This window comes from Phocoena phocoena, chromosome 7 (assembly GCF_963924675.1).
Source record: "Phocoena phocoena chromosome 7, mPhoPho1.1, whole genome shotgun sequence".
Lineage (NCBI taxonomy): Eukaryota > Metazoa > Chordata > Mammalia > Artiodactyla > Phocoenidae > Phocoena > Phocoena phocoena.
In genome coordinates, this window is record NC_089225.1 from 69,996,865 (window position 1) to 70,015,278 (window position 18,414).

Sequence of the window (18,414 nt, forward strand, 5' to 3'; positions counted from 1 at the left end):
AGTCGAGACATGAAGGGCTAAATTTTTCTCTAGAAAAATCTGTTTCAGCTTTTACAAGCAGTACAAAATTTGCACTCTCACAAGGAATTACTCTTTGGCTGGCTAAAGAAATTTGTGACAAATAGAAACAGCTATAGATTAGTAACTAACTTTTAAGGTGCCACTCAAACATATCTTAGATACTTAGTCTTCTGACATTTGCCTGAAACTGAATTTCCAGGACCCAGAGTGGGTGGACAAACAGAGGCTTTTCTTCCAGTTAATCTTTCACAGTTCCCTATTTAAATTGAGTTAGGGTGGATTCTGGCAAAATCCCAATATAAAAGTCTTCTAGGAAGATCAGGTTGGCAAATTAGTCATGCCCAAGAAAAGGGCATCAAGAAATTTCTCAAAATGATGCAGTTGTTAATAAGGGGAGATAAAAAAATACCCACATCTAAGTCTTTTATTAAAACTCAAGGCAGAGCTTTTTGATATACATTCTTAAGTTGTGCAAAGACACGTATGACTAAAATATGAAACAAACTTATACATACACATATAGACACAAGCTCCAGATGTGCAATTTCTCCTAAGTTGTGTGTTGTGTCTTCCATAAGGGAAAAAGACATATTAATCATTTCTTTTACTGCTCAGGGGATGGGTGCTGCTCTCATATTTCAGAAAGGGGCTGGAGAGCGAAGGAAGCCAAACTTTTTCCTATTTAAGGCCAAAGCACAGGAATCTCAGTGGCTGAGTTTTATGACGGGCCCGGTGCTGAAGGGCAGGGAACAACTGATGGTGCTACTCTGAACTGCTTTGCTTTTCTCCTTTTTGCACAAAGAGTCTCATGTCCGATATTTAGACATGATGAGCTTTGTGCAAAAGGGGATCTGGTTACTTTTCGCTCTGCTTCATCCCACTGTTATTCTGGCACAACAGGAAGGTGAGTAGGTACCGATTTCAAGAAACTTTATGGGGTTTTTGCCTTTACTTCTCTTTACAAATCAGTATAAAGGGGAAACCAGTCTCCTAAAAGCTAACTTCCTCTGTCAGCTCCCAGCTGTGAAACATAGTACTGACCAGGGTGGTGCTTTTTACATTTGCTTAAAGAGAATACTGTCCGTTTTGTATTTGAAAGTTCTCTGGTTGTTGAAGATAAAGATGTTCTTGTACTAACTTGTTTTCACGTTAACGGTACTGGAAACTTTTTTAAATGGCTTTACAAAGTTCCCCTCCTGGATTGTTAACATCGTGGAACGCTTCCCTAAGCAGTCTGGAAGTTATTGGTCTCTTGTAATACCTTTATGCTCTCCTTTGTATGCTGGATTCTTTGTCAGCATAGAGTATTAAGCATTGTTTACCCAGTAAGATAATGCATCTTAAAAATAGCATGCATTAAGCATAGTCTAAAGGAAAACACTACACATTATTAGAACCACTGAAATATATTTCTGTAAAATGGCAACAAGGTAATATCTGCAACGTTCTTTAAAGGTTCAAACTGTATAAAAGTTTCATTGTTCCTGTTTGTATTCAGTTTCAAGCACTTACATGGTTGATTAATACGTATCTTCTAATAATTTATTGTTAAGGGCCTAGTGTTTTCTGCATGTTCTACATTTTAACTGCATTTACATTGACAAAGAAAATATTTATGAAAATATTTTCAACAGGAATGTTTGACTTTTCTGCAAACAAGGTAAAGATAATAGTACTCTTTGACTTCAAAAAGTTGATTTGTTCTATTTTCTAATAAGTGCAAATGATGGTTCTCATGTTCTAATTTCCTCAAAACCATGTTTGGTTCATTATCTTACTGTGTGAAAATATTTATTTTAATTCATATGTTTCTCAGAGTCATTAAAATACCAGACATATTGGAATTAAACCTTTCATAGAAATAAGTCTTTAAATGCTAAGTTTGAAGATACTAGAAGAAATCATTACACATTCATTTCTATGTGCACATAATAAAAAAATGCTTACATTTAAACCTATAGTTTTTGCAAACATAGTGTCTGAAAACAGTTTTTCATTTTTAATGTCAGATATCTTTAGTGTCCTATAGGTTGTATATGTAAGTAGGGGGGAAACACCCAATGATATTTCTTCAGTTATATTCAGACCATGGCCACAAATGAAAAGAAACATCCATATTCCTTGTTCCCTTAATTTCCTCTCCTCCTTTTTCCTCTCCTCCCTTCCTTTCTCCACCTTCTTATCTCTCCACCCCTTTTGACTCCTTTAGACCTCTTCCCCCTTGTCATTCCTTCACTCATCACCCCACCCCCTTCCTAGGCAAGACCATCTCTCCTCCTCCTTCCCTGCTTCCTCTATCACCCCCGCCCTCATCCCCTAGTGCCCTCTGTGTGGCTTCATCTCTTTTCTTTCTTCCCTCCTCTTGTCTCCTCCCCCTTTCTTTCCCTTGAACTCTCAATCCTCTTTCCTCTGTTCCTCTCCTCTTCTCCTCCCCATTCTATTCTCCCAGAAGATGCCACAACCCCTAGTCCTTCCTTGGCTAAAATACCAAATGACTTCTACCACACCTCCACCTCAATCAAGACTTTTACCTTTTTAAAAATCCTTAAATTCTGCTAATTTCTGGGGAAAAAATCACAAAGTTCTCATTTATTGGAAAGACTGCAAACATTTAATGTTTAGTTCAAAAGAGTGACAAAATATTTGTGGTTGCCTGGTGGTTACAATCTTTTATAATCATTATGAGTATTTTTCTTCTCAATCCCACTTCAGAGAGGAAAAAAGTGTTTGATACCTACAGGATCTTTATATCACATAAGTTCTTTTTATTTTCCCTTTAGCTGCAGAATATAATAAAAAACTATGAAATTTTGCTGATCCATTTGTATGCTTTTATGCTCACAAGAAGTTGTAAAGGATTTTGTTCAGTTTACTGCTTTTGTTTCTCATGAAAAAAGATGTTTAAGTTTTTTTTGAGATAGTAACATCTTATGTTCCCTGGAGGTTTTACAAAACAAGACCAAAAATTGCTGGTAGATTAGTTTTGGGGAGGTTACAGGAGGTAGTTGAATATACAGCACATTGAGAATAGTCATATAGAGTTCTGGGATATGGGTTTCTTATAAATGCCCTGAGAATCCCAGAAGCAGAACAGCTCCAATAAGCACTAACTTCTAGTCTACTCACATGAATATTCTAGAGCATAAAACATGTCCTCACAAAGAATTTTGGTCTTTTTACAAATCTGTGAAAGTTCTATCTAATTCATATATTTTCTTCTACCAATGGAAAAATATGTTCTATTTTATATTTCCTGTAGTTTATAAACATGCCAGATTTTAAGCACAAAGACTTGCCACCTGACAGACAGTTACCATTTGCATAACCAATGCCAACATAAATGTTACACAGCTGGATTCCATACTTTATAATGAGATTTTAAAATATCACATGTGTGAATTTTAAATATTAAACACTACTTTCCTAAGAAAATAAGTATATTACTGATAAAATATTGTCAAACACGCATACTCAAACACAAACACATGGTAGCAATATTCAAAGACTTTTAGGAAATGGGCTTGAATGTTATGACCATTTTCAAAATTCCACATATAACTATTCCACATATAATATATAACTATTTTTGTGAATATTTGTCAAGTTTCTGATTTTTTAGACTATTTGACATATTTTAGTTACTGCTTATTAAATAGATAAAAGGATAAAAAGTTATTACTAAGTAATATTGCTTCATTAGGGCAGGGAGATAAACTTTATTTTAATTAAAAGTGTTCTAACGTTTGAGCTTATATTTAGTTACTCGGCTAATTACACTGTGATAATGAACTGTGGGCATTTAATTGTTTTAGAATTAAAGTCCACTGTAAATGGACTCAGAGAAATCAGTTCCTTATCACAGGTTATGAGAGTCTATTTTCTTTTACACTAATTTCCATTATGCTTTAAGAGGGGATTTGTTACTGATCAAGCACACTTTGAATTGCTAAATCTACTTTTTAAATAGGAGGCTCATCTAAAATGTAAGCAGAAATTATCTTCAGCTCTGTAAAAATATAAATTCCAAGAAAATAAAATATTGGTACAAAATTTTGTGTTTTTCATTAATGATACCTTGCATTTCCTCCCCACCTCTAGAGTATTCAACATCAGATGATCTAAAGGCCTCTAAGTAAATAGATATTCTGATTAAATTCTGAAATTAAACATCTCTGTATTGTAAGAGAAAAGAACAAAGCCAATGGAACAATTCTGGAAAAGGAAGACTGTGGTTATGTGCTTCTAACTAATTCAGATTCTTGGGTTGATGTCTTATCTACAGGCTCACTATAAAAAATCAAGAACCATTGGATATGAGTTTTCTAGGAGTAGAGTTGAGACTAAAAGCCCTCACAAAAGTCTCTGTTCCACACCTACAGAGTTGCATGCCAGAACTTGAGTAGTCACTCAGGGAGAAGAGTGCCATCTACTGAAACCCCATGGTTTCCATTGTGGATGACTGGTGCAGCATTCCAAAGATTATGTAGCTCAGTTCTTTCATTCTGTAACATCAGATGATCTCACCACCTTGAAGTGATTAAAGTGGATTGCTTAAGAGTTAAAGATTTAAAGATGAAAGATGTTATTGCCTTTGCTGGACATGAAGAACATTTGTAAAGTTTCCAGGTCTACAATAACTTTCTGGAAACATCTCAGTGAGCTGTTTCTCGTAAAACAGTTTTTCTTGGAAAAAAAGTGTAGTGCTGTTGTTTTCTACATTCAAAAGAAAAAAATAAAATAAAATAGAAAAGAGAGGGGTGGTATGATGTAAAAAAATCTAGAGTTTTCAAAAGGGAAACTTGGCCTGTTTCATGTCAAGATGACAACGGAAAAAATAAGATAGCAATTCTTACACAAACCATTTGTTAACTGCAGTTTGGGGAGCTACATTAAACACTAGAATTTCTGTCTGTGCCTAATGAAAACACAGCAGAAATGAATTCCTTTCAGATTAACTAATAAAACCGTTGTATTTTCCATGACTGAGGTCAAGAACTGCCGTTTAAAATGTAATCTTAGTGAACAAAATGAAAAGTTCAAAGAAGAGGGCAAAAATTAAAGTGCCCCAAAGATGTAAACATTGAACATAAAGGATTCAGAACCTATTAAAAATTAAATTTGCTTTGAAAAGTCACATTAAGAAATTACTGCTTCAGTAAAATGGCATTTATTTTTCCAAAACTTTGTTTTCTGTAGTGTTTGGTGTGGAGGATAGCAAACAGGGACTGTGTTTCTCAAGTTAATTAAAATCAGAGAAACACTCTGGAGCTGCCTGGTATGTTCATAAATGTCCAGATTCAGAAGGGAAGCTTTTAATGTAGTTAGAAGTTCATTAATATGAATCATTTAGTAACTATATTTTCTGAAAATCAATCTTAGACATCCTAAATATGTTTTTTTGCACTGGATACATAAGCCTTATCTGTTTATTGTTGTTGCCGCTGATAGGATCCTGCTTCTCTGTATCTAGTAAAATGTATGCTGAGTTCCCAGTCCCAGTTAATCCTGTTGGTGGTCTGGATGTCATTAGGGTGGTCTTGGAGATTAAAGTCTTTTTCATAAGGTCAGGAGAAAATAAACAACAGAATTCAACTCCAGATATTATCTTGTTGTTTTGAGGCCAGATTGAAAAGATATTCTGCAGAAAAATGTTATTCCTTAAAAAAAACAAGAAATAAACCCGTCTTTTTAGATTCTGATTTTAAGCTTGCAGGATTTAGAAACCATAATGGGACAGAGCTTTGAAGTTAACTTCTTTAATCCCACCCTGCCCTTGAAACTGCAGAAAGGGAATAGAATGTAGTAGTTAAGAGTATGGAATTTAGAGACAGCTTTCCTAATTTCAAATATTAGCTTTACCTCTTACCATATAAAACCTTGGGAAAATCACTTCATGTCTCTGTATCTCAGATTTCCCACCTGTAAAATGAGGATTATGACAACACCCACTTCACAGGGCCTGTGGAAAGATTAAGTAAAATAGATATACGAAGCGCTCAGAACAGGGCTTGCAACATAAGAGATACAGATACAAACTCTGCCTAGTATTAGTTTTACTAACACTGGAAAATAAAATTACTGTAAGGAAGAAATTAAAGTACTTAATGATTTAGTGATAAGGAAGGTAAGAATAACATTTTGGTTATCAGACATAAAACTTAAAGATGTTTGCCAACTGTAATTATACAAGTAGAATATATTTTCCTCAGTAATCCTATAATTGATCACTAATCAGATTATATTATAATGTAATTGCTGATTGTTAGGTATATGATACTTTTAATTCTAATTCTCTAATATTTTTTTTATTTTTCAAAGGGCAAAACATTAACCACCTTAAAGGAAATTTCTAATTGGAAACATAAAAATCATATAACTATAAAGAATAAAACAAGGAAACATCTAGAAATGATTATTCATAAAATTTCTTGGTTTTGTGTTTGTTTTCTTTTTCTGTAGGGGACAAGAATAAGAAGAATCTACCTTGTCCATGCAAAACATTTTAAAATTGAAATTATCTATCTACTTAGGTCTACAGATATTTCCTTCAATCCTTTTTGTTAATTCATCTAACATACTTTGACATACTCTGATTAATAATAAGCAGTCAAAACATATTTATTAAAATGTATGTTCTTCAAACATAAATATCATTTAAAAGCCAAACATATTTCAGTTGGAAGCTATATGAACTCCTTTTGCTCACACTTACAAAATATTCAACTTTCTACAGTAAGAGGAAAATAATGTTACGATAATTTGCATATCACATCTGTTATTTTTAGATTTTCAGATTAAAGAAAACCTTCTCTCTGAAGAGGATTCAATAAGAAAAGAGAAAAAAATTAAACTTATCACTCAAGCTAAATTAACAATTTGATTGGATGCTTTAGGGCATACTATTTTTACTCCAAAAATGTAATTAAGACAAACATAACTTGCATTATTTTTTAGTCACTACAGTAAAATTCCATCAATCAGCATAAATTAACATTTGAAGAATGGAAACCAAAACACCAAAAAGGAAAGCTTTTAAGAACATCTGAAAATATTAAATTATGTTACTTGGTTTTATTTTTCTCTAAAGTTCCAAAACAGAGAGCTAGGAAATAAAAGAGTCAAAGAGTGGATTATGTCATACACTAGCTTCATTTTGTTTTATAACTTAGATGATGATTTAGTCTAATGCATTGTTTGAGTGACCACAGAGAAATTTATTTCAGGACAGTTCTTTGTACTAAGGAACTTCACATTAAGTGACATGAGAGGTGGGGTTTAAAATTAATTACACATTGGAACAGGGAGACTTAGTTTAAGCAATAACAATAAAGGAAGTAATTGGGAAATCTATTACTTGTCCAGCAGTAAAAATGAGATTATTTACTTTTTCTTTAACATATTTACAAAAGTATGTATCTTATTTTTTTTCATCAAAGCTGCTCTGAATTTAGATATCTAAGAAAAGAAGGGAATAATATGAGATGACTACTGTTTCTGAATTCCATTTTCTATTTTATTTCTAAATGCTGCAAGTGGCTAACTAGAGCATTTTATTCCTCTTGAAAGCAAAACATTTTTTTCCTTGACTCTGCCATGATTTTCTCATATATAACTAGGCTATGGTCCTAAAACTGAGGACCGTGAGACATCTGTGTAATAGGTTTAGCTTCTGAGAGAACATATTGCCAACCATATTTTGTCATGCACAAAACACAGAGTTAGAGGCAACTACATAAAATTCTCCATTCTTTCAACAAGGGTGACTGAGGTAGAACTGCAGAGAAAAGTCTGACTTTCAGCTACAAGTTTCTACAGGAACTGACTTTTCAGGAGAGCCAGATTTCTTTCAAATGAATGTGAGATAAGTTACGGCAATAAACAAAAGTGCATTAATTCTTACTTTTCAAGTATTCCACCTTTCTTCTTTTATTTAGAACAACATCACCTTTAAAAAAAAGAGAAGTACACCAAATTAACTCAACCTTTATATTGAGACCTCTATGTTTTAAAAAGCATAACACACATGGCTTCTAATAAAATTTGGAAAGAAAAGGCTAAATAATTTTCATTTATGTAACACTGAGTTTAACCCCAATTCTAAAAAATTCATTTACAACTTTAATGTCAATATTATGCTCATTTGTTTAAAAGTTTGCAGAGCGAATGTAAAATACCGTATCTCTAGGTTGTGATAGTACCTTCAATGAGACACAAATATAGGAGGATGAATACACAAGGGAAAATGTTTTATGTTGATTTTAAAGCAGAATAAGAACGTAGGAAGAGAAGATATTTAAAATACAACATGCTTGACCCTAGTTTTAACTGTTACCTTCATTTGTATCCAACAGCTAATTTTTATAAAACAGGTCCTATGTTAAATATAGAAAGATATTCTTGACCCAAAGACAAAGAGCTAAAAAAAGAGCTAAAAAAAGTATTAGTATAAACTGGTCGTATATTTTTCTCAGCTTTATTGAAATATAAATGACAAATGAAATTGTATATATTTAAGGTGTACAACATGATGAGTTGATATATATACACATTGTGAAATGATTACCACAATCAAATTAATTAATACATCCACATAGTTACGTGTGTGTGTGTGTGCATGTGTGTGTGGTGAAAACACTTAAAATCTACTCTCAGCAAATTTCAAACATATATTGGCCTATGGTCAATATTCTTTATACTAGTGATATCTTCAAGGAAGCTGAGAAGCCTGATATCCACATTATTAATGAGAAAAAATCTTGAGCTAAAACTAATCTGTTGGGACACTTCATATAATGTTAATTTAGAGAAATTTTTAAAAAATAATTCATCTTAAGAAAAGGGAGCCAGTGTAAAGTTTGAAATATGTATGTCATACAATTTCATTAAACAACCTTCCATCTCATCAAAATTTTCATGCCTTTTCTGAAAACCAGTGAACTTAGTTCCTAAATATGTCATTTCTGCTTAGAGAACAAATTTAATGCCTAGATCCTTTAAATTACTACTGTTCATAATAATATGAAAAAGATTGCACTTCTCTTAAGCATATCTTTCAAAACACCATTTAAACAGGCCTACTTCATTCACATGAGGTAAGCATTTTGGCATTCAGCTTTTATGCTCACAAAGTATAAAGGAATGCTCCTTTAAAAGCTTAGACGATATTTCTTTCCAACGTTCTCATCTGTTTCAAACATGGACGAGGAACTATAATAACTTTTAAAATAAGCAGATTCTTTCTTGCCTACTTCAAATTGCAGTGAAACAATCATACTTTCTTTTATTAGCTGTAAACACATTGGGTAATTGTAACAAGAAAAGACTTTTAAACTTCTTGAATCCATCAGGGGTGTGGCACAAGATGATTAAAGTTGTATCTGCACACATAGATGGAAATGAGGAGGGGAGGTACGCTGTAGAGTCCCTAGATTCTAAAATTCTCCTTTTTTGGTGAACTTTTTTTTACTGAATCAGCCAAACCTCTATACTCAAAATATTTAGCATTACTTCAGGTATGGAGAGGATATAAAAACAGGAACTTGAAGAGGTGACCTTCATGGTTGTATGTAGTATCCAGGTGGAAAAATCTCAGGACTCTCTCAAAGGCCTCTTGGCCACAAGGCACCAAAATGTTCTTAAATGACTTGCCTTCTCCCAAGCAAGCCTCTTTCAACAGACAAAAGTTCGGGCTCTGAGAAAATAAAATTTCACTGTTTCACAAAAATACAAATACTGAACAAGTATGTGATTTGTTGTTGGCAAAAATTTTTGCATATGTTTAGAAACTTGTAATTTATTTTCTCAGTTACTGGCAAGCTATCAAAGTAATCCTCAAGAGCTAAAGTGGTATTCAAGCACAGTCCACAGCTAATGCTTTAAGAATTGAGACCTGGTTTTATTTTGGCAACCCCTAAGCTGATTCATTGTTAATAGCTGCTGAAATGTCAGTATCTTACATATAATTAGGAAACAAGTCTAAAATTTTCGTTGAAGCAAATTTTTGACCATTTTAAGCCACACATACACATGGTCATGATTCATATTTTTCCTTATTATTCCTTGCCAATTTTTGTTTTAAAAACTTTTTTTTTTAGTGATTTGGAAACCTCTTTACATCCATATGAGGTATACAATATATTATATTATATCATATTATGTTGACCTACTAATGCCCAACAGAGCTAGCAGTGATATTCAATACATACAATAAGACTTGTTAAGATTTTCCCCGGAATCTAGAGGAGTTTTATGTTGCCAAGAGTAATTCAGTTTTCCCCTGAATTTCTCAACTAAGTTAATAAAATCCAGAAAGTCTTCAGAGTTAGTGACAAAATCATCTTTATAGTTTAATGCTCCCATCTATAGTTGAAGCAAAGAATAGAAATTAGATAGCAAAACTTGTTTTCAATTGCACAATTAATAAGTAAATGTTTAAGCGATTGTCAGATTTCCACTGGTATTAAGTTCTTACTACAAGCAAAAGTAAAATACCTGCTGGCCCTAAGGAAAATTTACCTTAGTATGCCAATTTGATGTTAATAAACAGATTTGGTATTTAACGCAGTCTCTTACTACTTAGCAAATTATGGAGGAAGACCATGATATTCTTCATAATTTAATTTTTGGATTTTTTTGAATGTGCAAAATATTACACCATCTCTCTTATTTTTCAGTTGTTGAAGGAGGATGCTCCCATCTTGGTCAGTCCTATGCGGATAGAGATGTCTGGAAACCAGAACCATGCCAAATATGCGTCTGTGACTCAGGATCTGTTCTCTGTGACGACATAATATGTGATGACCAAGAATTAGACTGTCCCAACCCCGAAATCCCATTTGGAGAATGTTGTGCAGTTTGCCCACAGCCTCCAACAGCTGTGAGTTTAAAGAAAATCTGTACATACTCAAGATTCATATTTAAACACATGAATAGTTCCTATGTCATAGGAGCCTGAAAGGAAGTGAAAGTAATGTCCAGCAAATAATCACATGGGTATTACCAGTAAAAGGTGAACCTTCCTGTTAAAAACCAGGGATTGGATGCAATTTAGGATAAGAAATTGGGACACACTTCATGGGAAAATTGTTCCTATCTATGTCTTGTTTAATCTATATCTTTTCCATTTATTAGCCCACTCGCCCTCCTAATGGTCAGGGACCTCAAGGCCCCAAAGGAGATCCAGTAAGTAAATATTCTACAGTGAAAGGAAATTAGTTCCTTGATGAGTTTGCTTTCTTTTTTTCCCTTCTAATAACCTTTCCATATTTGAACTTTCATCATGTATACATTTCCTTTAGTACCACATATTTAACTAATGACACATGATAACTCAAACTGAGAATCCATAATTGTGCATGTAAAGATTCAGATTTCCCCAACTTTGTATAGTGTCTTCATCCCTATTATTGGTTTGAAAAATAACATATAGGTCAATATACAAAGGAATAAATTACACTGAAATTATACACATGATTTGGGTACAAATGTATAGATTCCTGAGAAAACATATCCTTTATGTTGATTTCTTATAAAGCATAAAAGCTACAATTTAATAATGATTCTAAATCACTAGGACTTTTCAGTGTTTTGTTTATTTTTATCTCTGATTTTTTTTTTAGGGTCCTCCTGGTATTCCTGGGAGAAATGGTGATCCTGGTCTTCCAGGACTGCCAGGTTCCCCTGGTTCTCCCGGCCCTCCTGGAATCTGTGAATCGTGCCCAACTGGTACCCAGGTAATAAATTCCAGGACTAAAAGAGTGTCCTATTTAAAACTACCTGGTTCGTTTTCTTTTCTTTAGTCTATATGACATCTCACTTCTGTGGGTTTCTTATATCTATTCTCTGATTTTATGTATTTAACAAATTCCCATCTAGTGCTTACATACGCTAGGCACTCTTCTAAGTGCTTTATAAATATTCACTTTTCCTCATAATTCTAATGCTATTGCTACTATATCTTTGCAAAATTTCCTAGCTTCTAAGCAGGCATATAATATATGCATTAGGCTTGAAAAATGAACCATCAAAAAAAAAAAAAAATGAACCATCAACTCCCCAAAGAATTAACCTAGAGAATTGAGGAATTGCTGTAACTATTCCCCTTATAATCCTGATGGTAAAGCCTCTGAAAGTCTGGACAAAAGCAGCTGAAGAACTATGAGCACTCCTTAATGACTTCAAGTCCGGAGGATTATTCAAGCCTATGCAACTACTCTTGCCAAGCCTTCAGAGCATATCCTGCTCCTCTTGAAAAGCATGGCAACCCACTAACTCTGCATGTAAAGCAGATAACTAAACAAATAAATAAGACAACATTTCTACTGCATGAAATTAGGAGAAATTAGAAAACATATATACAAATCACTGTGGGTTGAAAAAAAAGATTTTCAAAAATCAATTTGATAGGAAGCAAAGGATATAGTCTAACTTATTCTTATCTTGGTACCAAACAGAATCCATTGCTAGGCCTAGAATTCAAAATAAAATAATCTCCAAAACAATCCAATAAACACATGAAACTTTCTATTAAATCTCGTGCTTGTTTTCTATGGGGATGTTTACTTTTTGGCGAATCTGTTAGGTACATTAACTAAAAACTGGAGATATCAATTTTACTTGTATCATTAACTTTTGAGAAAGTAATTTGACATCTTCATTTTTTCTGCTCAAAGTAAATAAGTCAGATTATATGATCTCAAGGCTCTTTCAGTCTTCGTCTACGATCTTATGTTTCTAAGGCTGTAGATATCACTTAGAAATATTTTTAGTAAGAGCATGTAGAAAAAAATTATTTAGAAACAAATTGCATACAGTCAGTTGAAAGATTTGTGCATTGCCTAGGCAAATATTTCTGTAAGACATCTAATATCTAAAGTTACAGAGATAGAATTAGCAAGATAATTAAATAATACATACCACACTCTCTGGCATGCAGAAAACTTTCTATCAGTGAACAGATGTTGCATGCATTTCTTCTAAATGCTTCTGAAAAGAATTATGATCTATATATCAACATGATCTTATCTACCTGGTCTCTTTGCTACAGAACTATTCTCCCCAGTATGAGGCATATGATGTCAAGTCTGGAGTACCAGGAGGAATCACAGGCTATCCCGGGCTACCTGTATGTACAAGTGTTTGTCAGCATTTAGAGAATAATTTAGCCTTCCACTCTGTTAAATCTCGAACGGTTGTTCTTCTAGTAATACAGTGTTATGACAGAATTGTACAAAATAGCTTATTCTTTGTTAAGGCGGGAAAGAAAATGGTAGGTTTATCATGATCCTTCTTTCCTAACTCATTTTTTTCTTCACTGCCTCTTATTTCATGCCTGTTTTGCCGCTCCTTCCTTCTTTACAAAACCACCTATTCCAGGGGCACACCTGCCTTCATACTTAGGTCTCACACTCATATATTTCCTAATTTTAACCAAATTTTGTTATTTTTCACTTCCACTTTTCCTTTTTCTCACCTGAGTTGTTCAAAACCTTCTTTCAATGTCTGCTCACTATTCAAATGCTACTTTCTAGATGACAATCCACTTGATGACAATCTAATATCACAATTCATCTCACCTCAAATCCTGAAATACAAATATTTCCAGAATTTATCGAGTATTGAAGTTCATCTATTGTAAATGATATCAATTCACATTGTATGCAAAAGGTTCCCTTCAAGGTAAATGACTTGAAGTTTTGATAGAAGAAAAGAGCAAAAAAGCATTGAAACCTAGGCACGTGTGCTTGACGCATGGTGTCCCATGTAAATGACCCTTATTGAAGAATAGCCATTAGGAAGAGCAGTACTATGGAAGGTTATCATTTTATTGCCAGAAACAGGTATGTATGTGTAAATGAGACATGAAGCTGGATTCCCAGGGATTATGGAAGATTGCTGCCCAGATCATTGGACCCCATAGTTGTGACTTCTAAAACTAGAGAGGACAAAATTTCAGCTATTAGATCTAAATGATCAGTTAAAGAAAGACCCTTAATTGGTAAAAAATAAATTGTAAGAAGAGAATTTTATTCATCTTTAAAGTTTTAGAGCCTGTGAATTTTTTGTGTATATTTTAAAACCAGAAGGACAATTGTATTAACTATGTAAATGTAAACATCTGTTGTTACTCAGCTACGTTCACATTATGAATCCTATTTTTCAATCAGATATACTGTTTTTACTAAAAAGAAAAACCAAAAAAATTTAAAAATCCACTACTTATTAAAATTCTAGGAAAAAAGTTACAAGATAAAATTTAAGAAGAAACTCTAGTTTTATAAATTTATTATCAGTATTTATAAATAGTGTGCTACAAAACTGAAGATTTTCTAGTTTAACCTGTATTTCTGAACAATGATAAATCATTTACAATTTATTGTCCTAAGTACGATGAATCTTACACACGCAACTAAATCTTCATATCAACACAACTCAGTGATATAGTTAAGAACTTTTGGGTTGATTTACATCATTATTTTTAGAAACTAGGGTTTATACTATGCAGATCAATATTTTTCCACATTGAGTTGAGCTGCCAGGCAAAAATATGCTTCTTCACCAGTTCAAGTATCACCCTAATGTTGCAGAGATTCTCAAAGCATTTTGTATAGAGTTTTCCAGATTTTGAAAGCACTTTTTGGGGAACTCAGGTCAACATTTTATAACACCAGTAATTTTTATTGACTCTGAGAGAATTTCATTTAGAGTGAAGTTTTTGTGATGAGATTTTCATTTAAAATTAATAAAATTAATTAATCCATGAATAGTTATCACATAATGAGGTATGCTGTTCTCATTTTTAAAGATGTCAGTATCATTCAAAACAGAGACATCTCTGATGCCTGGATAAAGTGTATTTCAGATGCATTTATTTTGTACTTATCTTTCAAATTTTTGTTCCAGGGTCCGCCCGGCCCACCCGGTCCCCCTGGTACATCTGGTCATCCTGGTTCCCCTGTAAGTATAGTCATTAATGGTGATTTCTTCTTCATGCATATTATATGAATCAAGTTAATACAGATCTTGCTGTAATTTTGCCATTCCAGCAAGCATAATCCCAATTAAGTAGAGAAGTAGCAACCAAGAAACTATCATTCCTTCAAAGATGTTGGAATTTCACATTTAGTTCCTTTTAACTATTAGCAAGTAAAACCTTGGTAAAATTAAAACACATATTTAATTTGCATGTCATATGGCTTCAAGTCTGAAACAATTCAGTTTCAGTGGAATTAAGTGTGTAGAATGGAATAAATTAACTCTATTTTGATCTGAAAAATTGTAGTTTCAATATTTATAAACTAGAATAAAATTCGCTGACTACATTCACAAATTCTGATTTCATACTGTCTTCACGATGTAAATGAATCATATGAAGATTAAGTTAGTTTAAAAATATTTATGTATTATTCTATCCACTAGGGTTCTCCAGGATACCAAGGTCCCCCTGGTGAACCTGGGCAAGCTGGTCCTGCAGTAAGTAACAATTATATCTATATTTAATAAATTAACAGTTCTAGATAGAAACCACCTTCATTTTCTAAAACATAACTGTCGAATGCTACAAAATATAGATCAAATTTATTTAAAATAAAAAATTGTACTTTTATGATCGTTGAACTGGTTTCAAAGATCTTTTGGACTCAATGGTTTAGATATCTTAAGAGACACTTACTATTTTAATCTAGGAATTTCCTGGCTAATTAGCCACCACCACAGTCCACTTCCTAGTGCGAATACAAATCGTCTTTGTCTTAAATATAGATTAATTATCCTGTAGCCACTCAGTTCACCTGCATGTCTACTCTTCTGAAATATAATTTTAAAATTAATTTAGTAGAAATAAGCATAGTCTAACAAAGTCCACCAATAAAACATGCTGTGTAAATAAGGTGAAGTTAGTTTAATATTTCAAAGTATTTGAAAATACCTATACATTTAAAATTTCAATATCTCAAAAAATGTAGAAGTGCATTTGGGTTTATAAATACACACATGTGATGTAAAATACTGATACATGGTACTTTTAATTTTCATAAAAAATAAGTTTAATAAACAGTAACAACTGGATTTAATATAGGTATACTATTAACTTGGTGTGTCATTTTCATGATGAGAAACATTGATAGTATTTTCTAAAAGGAGTTTTTTTCTAGAAATACACATAGTTAGAATAATAAATTGATTGTAACAGAAAAATCTACAGATATATTTGTTTTTTATTTCCTTTTTTTCAGGGTCCTCCAGGACCTCCTGGTGCTATAGGTCCATTAGGTCCTGCCGGAAAGGATGTAAGTTTTTAAGAATTGAATGGGGATACAGCAAAATTCAATCTCTGAAAATCTACATAGTATTTGCATGGCTACATATACCAGTTTCTGAATTCCAAGCCAACAAAACCCCCAAATGTGCTTCTTGACTCTGTCAGGAAGAGTCATCCAGTGAATACAACATTTAACTAGAGAAGACGCTTCTTCTCTCTGTCTCTTGTAATAAAGAAATTTGTATCTGTTCTTTATGAACTTGAAAACTTAAAAACACAATTAATATTATGTCAGTCTTTCTTTCCCATTTAATTTCCAATGGCAAATTCTTCCCACTGGATTGAGAGGTGGTCATAATACTTGTTTGGAGTGATGCCTGCATTTTTTGTAAGTTTATATCAAGGTGAGAGAAGCTCTCCCCATTCCTTTTACTAGGAAAGCTGTTCTCACCACCATATGTTTAGTCCAACCATTTTCATGAGTCCTTGGTGAGAAAAATGCAAAATAATCAGTTCACTAATTGGTTACAATGAGTTTTCTCTTACACAAGCTCCCATATATTCTTTTATTTCTCCACCTAGGGGGAATCAGGAAGACCAGGACGACCTGGAGAGCGAGGACTGCCTGGCCCTCCAGTAAGTTTTCAGTATGCAATGAATTAGTTGGAGTAATCACAATGATCTTAGGTTGAAAATTATTATATAATTAAATTAAACTTAAAAAGGGAAGGCATTTTTACTACTGGATTGTGAGTCTATTTGAAAGTTCATTAATATCTTTTTTATTCCTTATTTTTAGGGTCTTAAAGGTCCAGCTGGCATGCCTGGATTCCCTGGTATGAAAGGACATAGAGTAAGTACAGTTTCTAAATTGACTGTAAGTTGTTGCATTTGGCTATGTTTACTTACCTAATTTTATTACCAATTTACTTACCAATTTTATTGGACAATTGAGTGTGTGCCAAAGATGATTGATTCTGACTAATTGTTTTGATTTTCTAAGTCAATCAACTTTATTTGTTGACCAAATCAACTAGTTATTTTAGATAAAGTAATAAAGCTGATTTTAAGTGTATGGAAAATATTTGCAAAACAGTAAGTTTCGGGGCTTCCCTGGTGGCGCAGTGGTTGAGAGTCCGCCTGCCGATGCAGGAGACACGGGTTCGTGCCCCAGTCCGGGAAGATCCCACATGCCGCGGAGCGGCTGCGCCCGTGAGCCATGGCCGCTGAGCCTGTGCGTCTGGAGCCTGTGCTCCGCAACGGGAGAGGCCACAACAGTGAGAGGCCTGCGTACAGCAAAAAGAAAAAAATAATAATAATAAAAAAATAAATAAAACAGTAAGTTTCGTACTGCCACTGTCAGAAAAGATGAAAATATACTATTGAGAACTATTCTTGACTTAGTCAATATGATTTACAGATTGAATCAAATGATTTATTCTATGCAAAACATTAGATAGAGTAAACCAGCTGAGCCAAAAATTGATCAACTTCATAGACATAAAAATCTATGAAACCGATACTTGCCTAATGCTACATTTAAAGCAAATTCCTAATTGGACTAAATTGTACTTTCTAATTATTTCATGTTTTTAACTGTAAAATCAATGTCCAAGGTCTTCAATGCACTTAAAAGAGTTTTAAATTATTCATGTCAATGTTGAAAATAGTGCTATGTGGTAAAGCTAGCTATAAAAAATTTAATGTAAAGTTCTTAACTGTTCTGAATTGTTAACAGATCTTAATATTTTTACTACTTTTATCTATTTCAAAGGGCTTTGATGGACGAAATGGAGAAAAAGGTGAACAAGGTGCTCCTGGATTAAAGGTAAATCACAACAAAATCATATTTTCATAAATAAATTTATTTAAATATTATAGCTATATTTAAGATTTATATTTTAGGGTTTGCCTTTTTCTAAAACATACCGAGTTTTGCATTTTAAGAGCTAAATAACAGCGACTAATTGAGATGTTGTCTTAAAACTTCCATGAAAGCTGATAACTTGAACTGTCTAGATTAGAAATGACTGAGTGCCCCTGAGTAACACGTTGATTACTTCTGTTTAGTCTTCAAGTTTTTAAAATGCAAAAACTGAGATTTATAGCATATAAGATTGCTAACAAAAATTTGG

The 18,414-nt window shown here is 33.2% G+C and overlaps 1 protein-coding gene across 1 annotated transcript in view; it reads left to right on the forward strand.

Annotated features, from left to right (window-relative positions):
* Nucleotides 1–730: 730 nt before the first annotated feature.
* The window catches only part of COL3A1 (collagen type III alpha 1 chain), a 38,645-nt gene continuing 20,961 nt past the window's right edge, over nt 731–18,414 (forward strand). Inside the window, exons 1-11 of the mRNA XM_065880457.1 lie at nt 731–925; nt 10,695–10,897; nt 11,152–11,202; nt 11,640–11,753; nt 13,067–13,144; nt 14,923–14,976; nt 15,439–15,492; nt 16,254–16,307; nt 16,862–16,915; nt 17,079–17,132; nt 18,054–18,107. Of these exons, the coding sequence (XP_065736529.1) occupies nt 847–925; nt 10,695–10,897; nt 11,152–11,202; nt 11,640–11,753; nt 13,067–13,144; nt 14,923–14,976; nt 15,439–15,492; nt 16,254–16,307; nt 16,862–16,915; nt 17,079–17,132; nt 18,054–18,107 (849 nt within the window). The 5' untranslated portion in view covers nt 731–846. The remainder of the gene's footprint in view (nt 926–10,694; nt 10,898–11,151; nt 11,203–11,639; nt 11,754–13,066; nt 13,145–14,922; nt 14,977–15,438; nt 15,493–16,253; nt 16,308–16,861; nt 16,916–17,078; nt 17,133–18,053; nt 18,108–18,414) is intronic.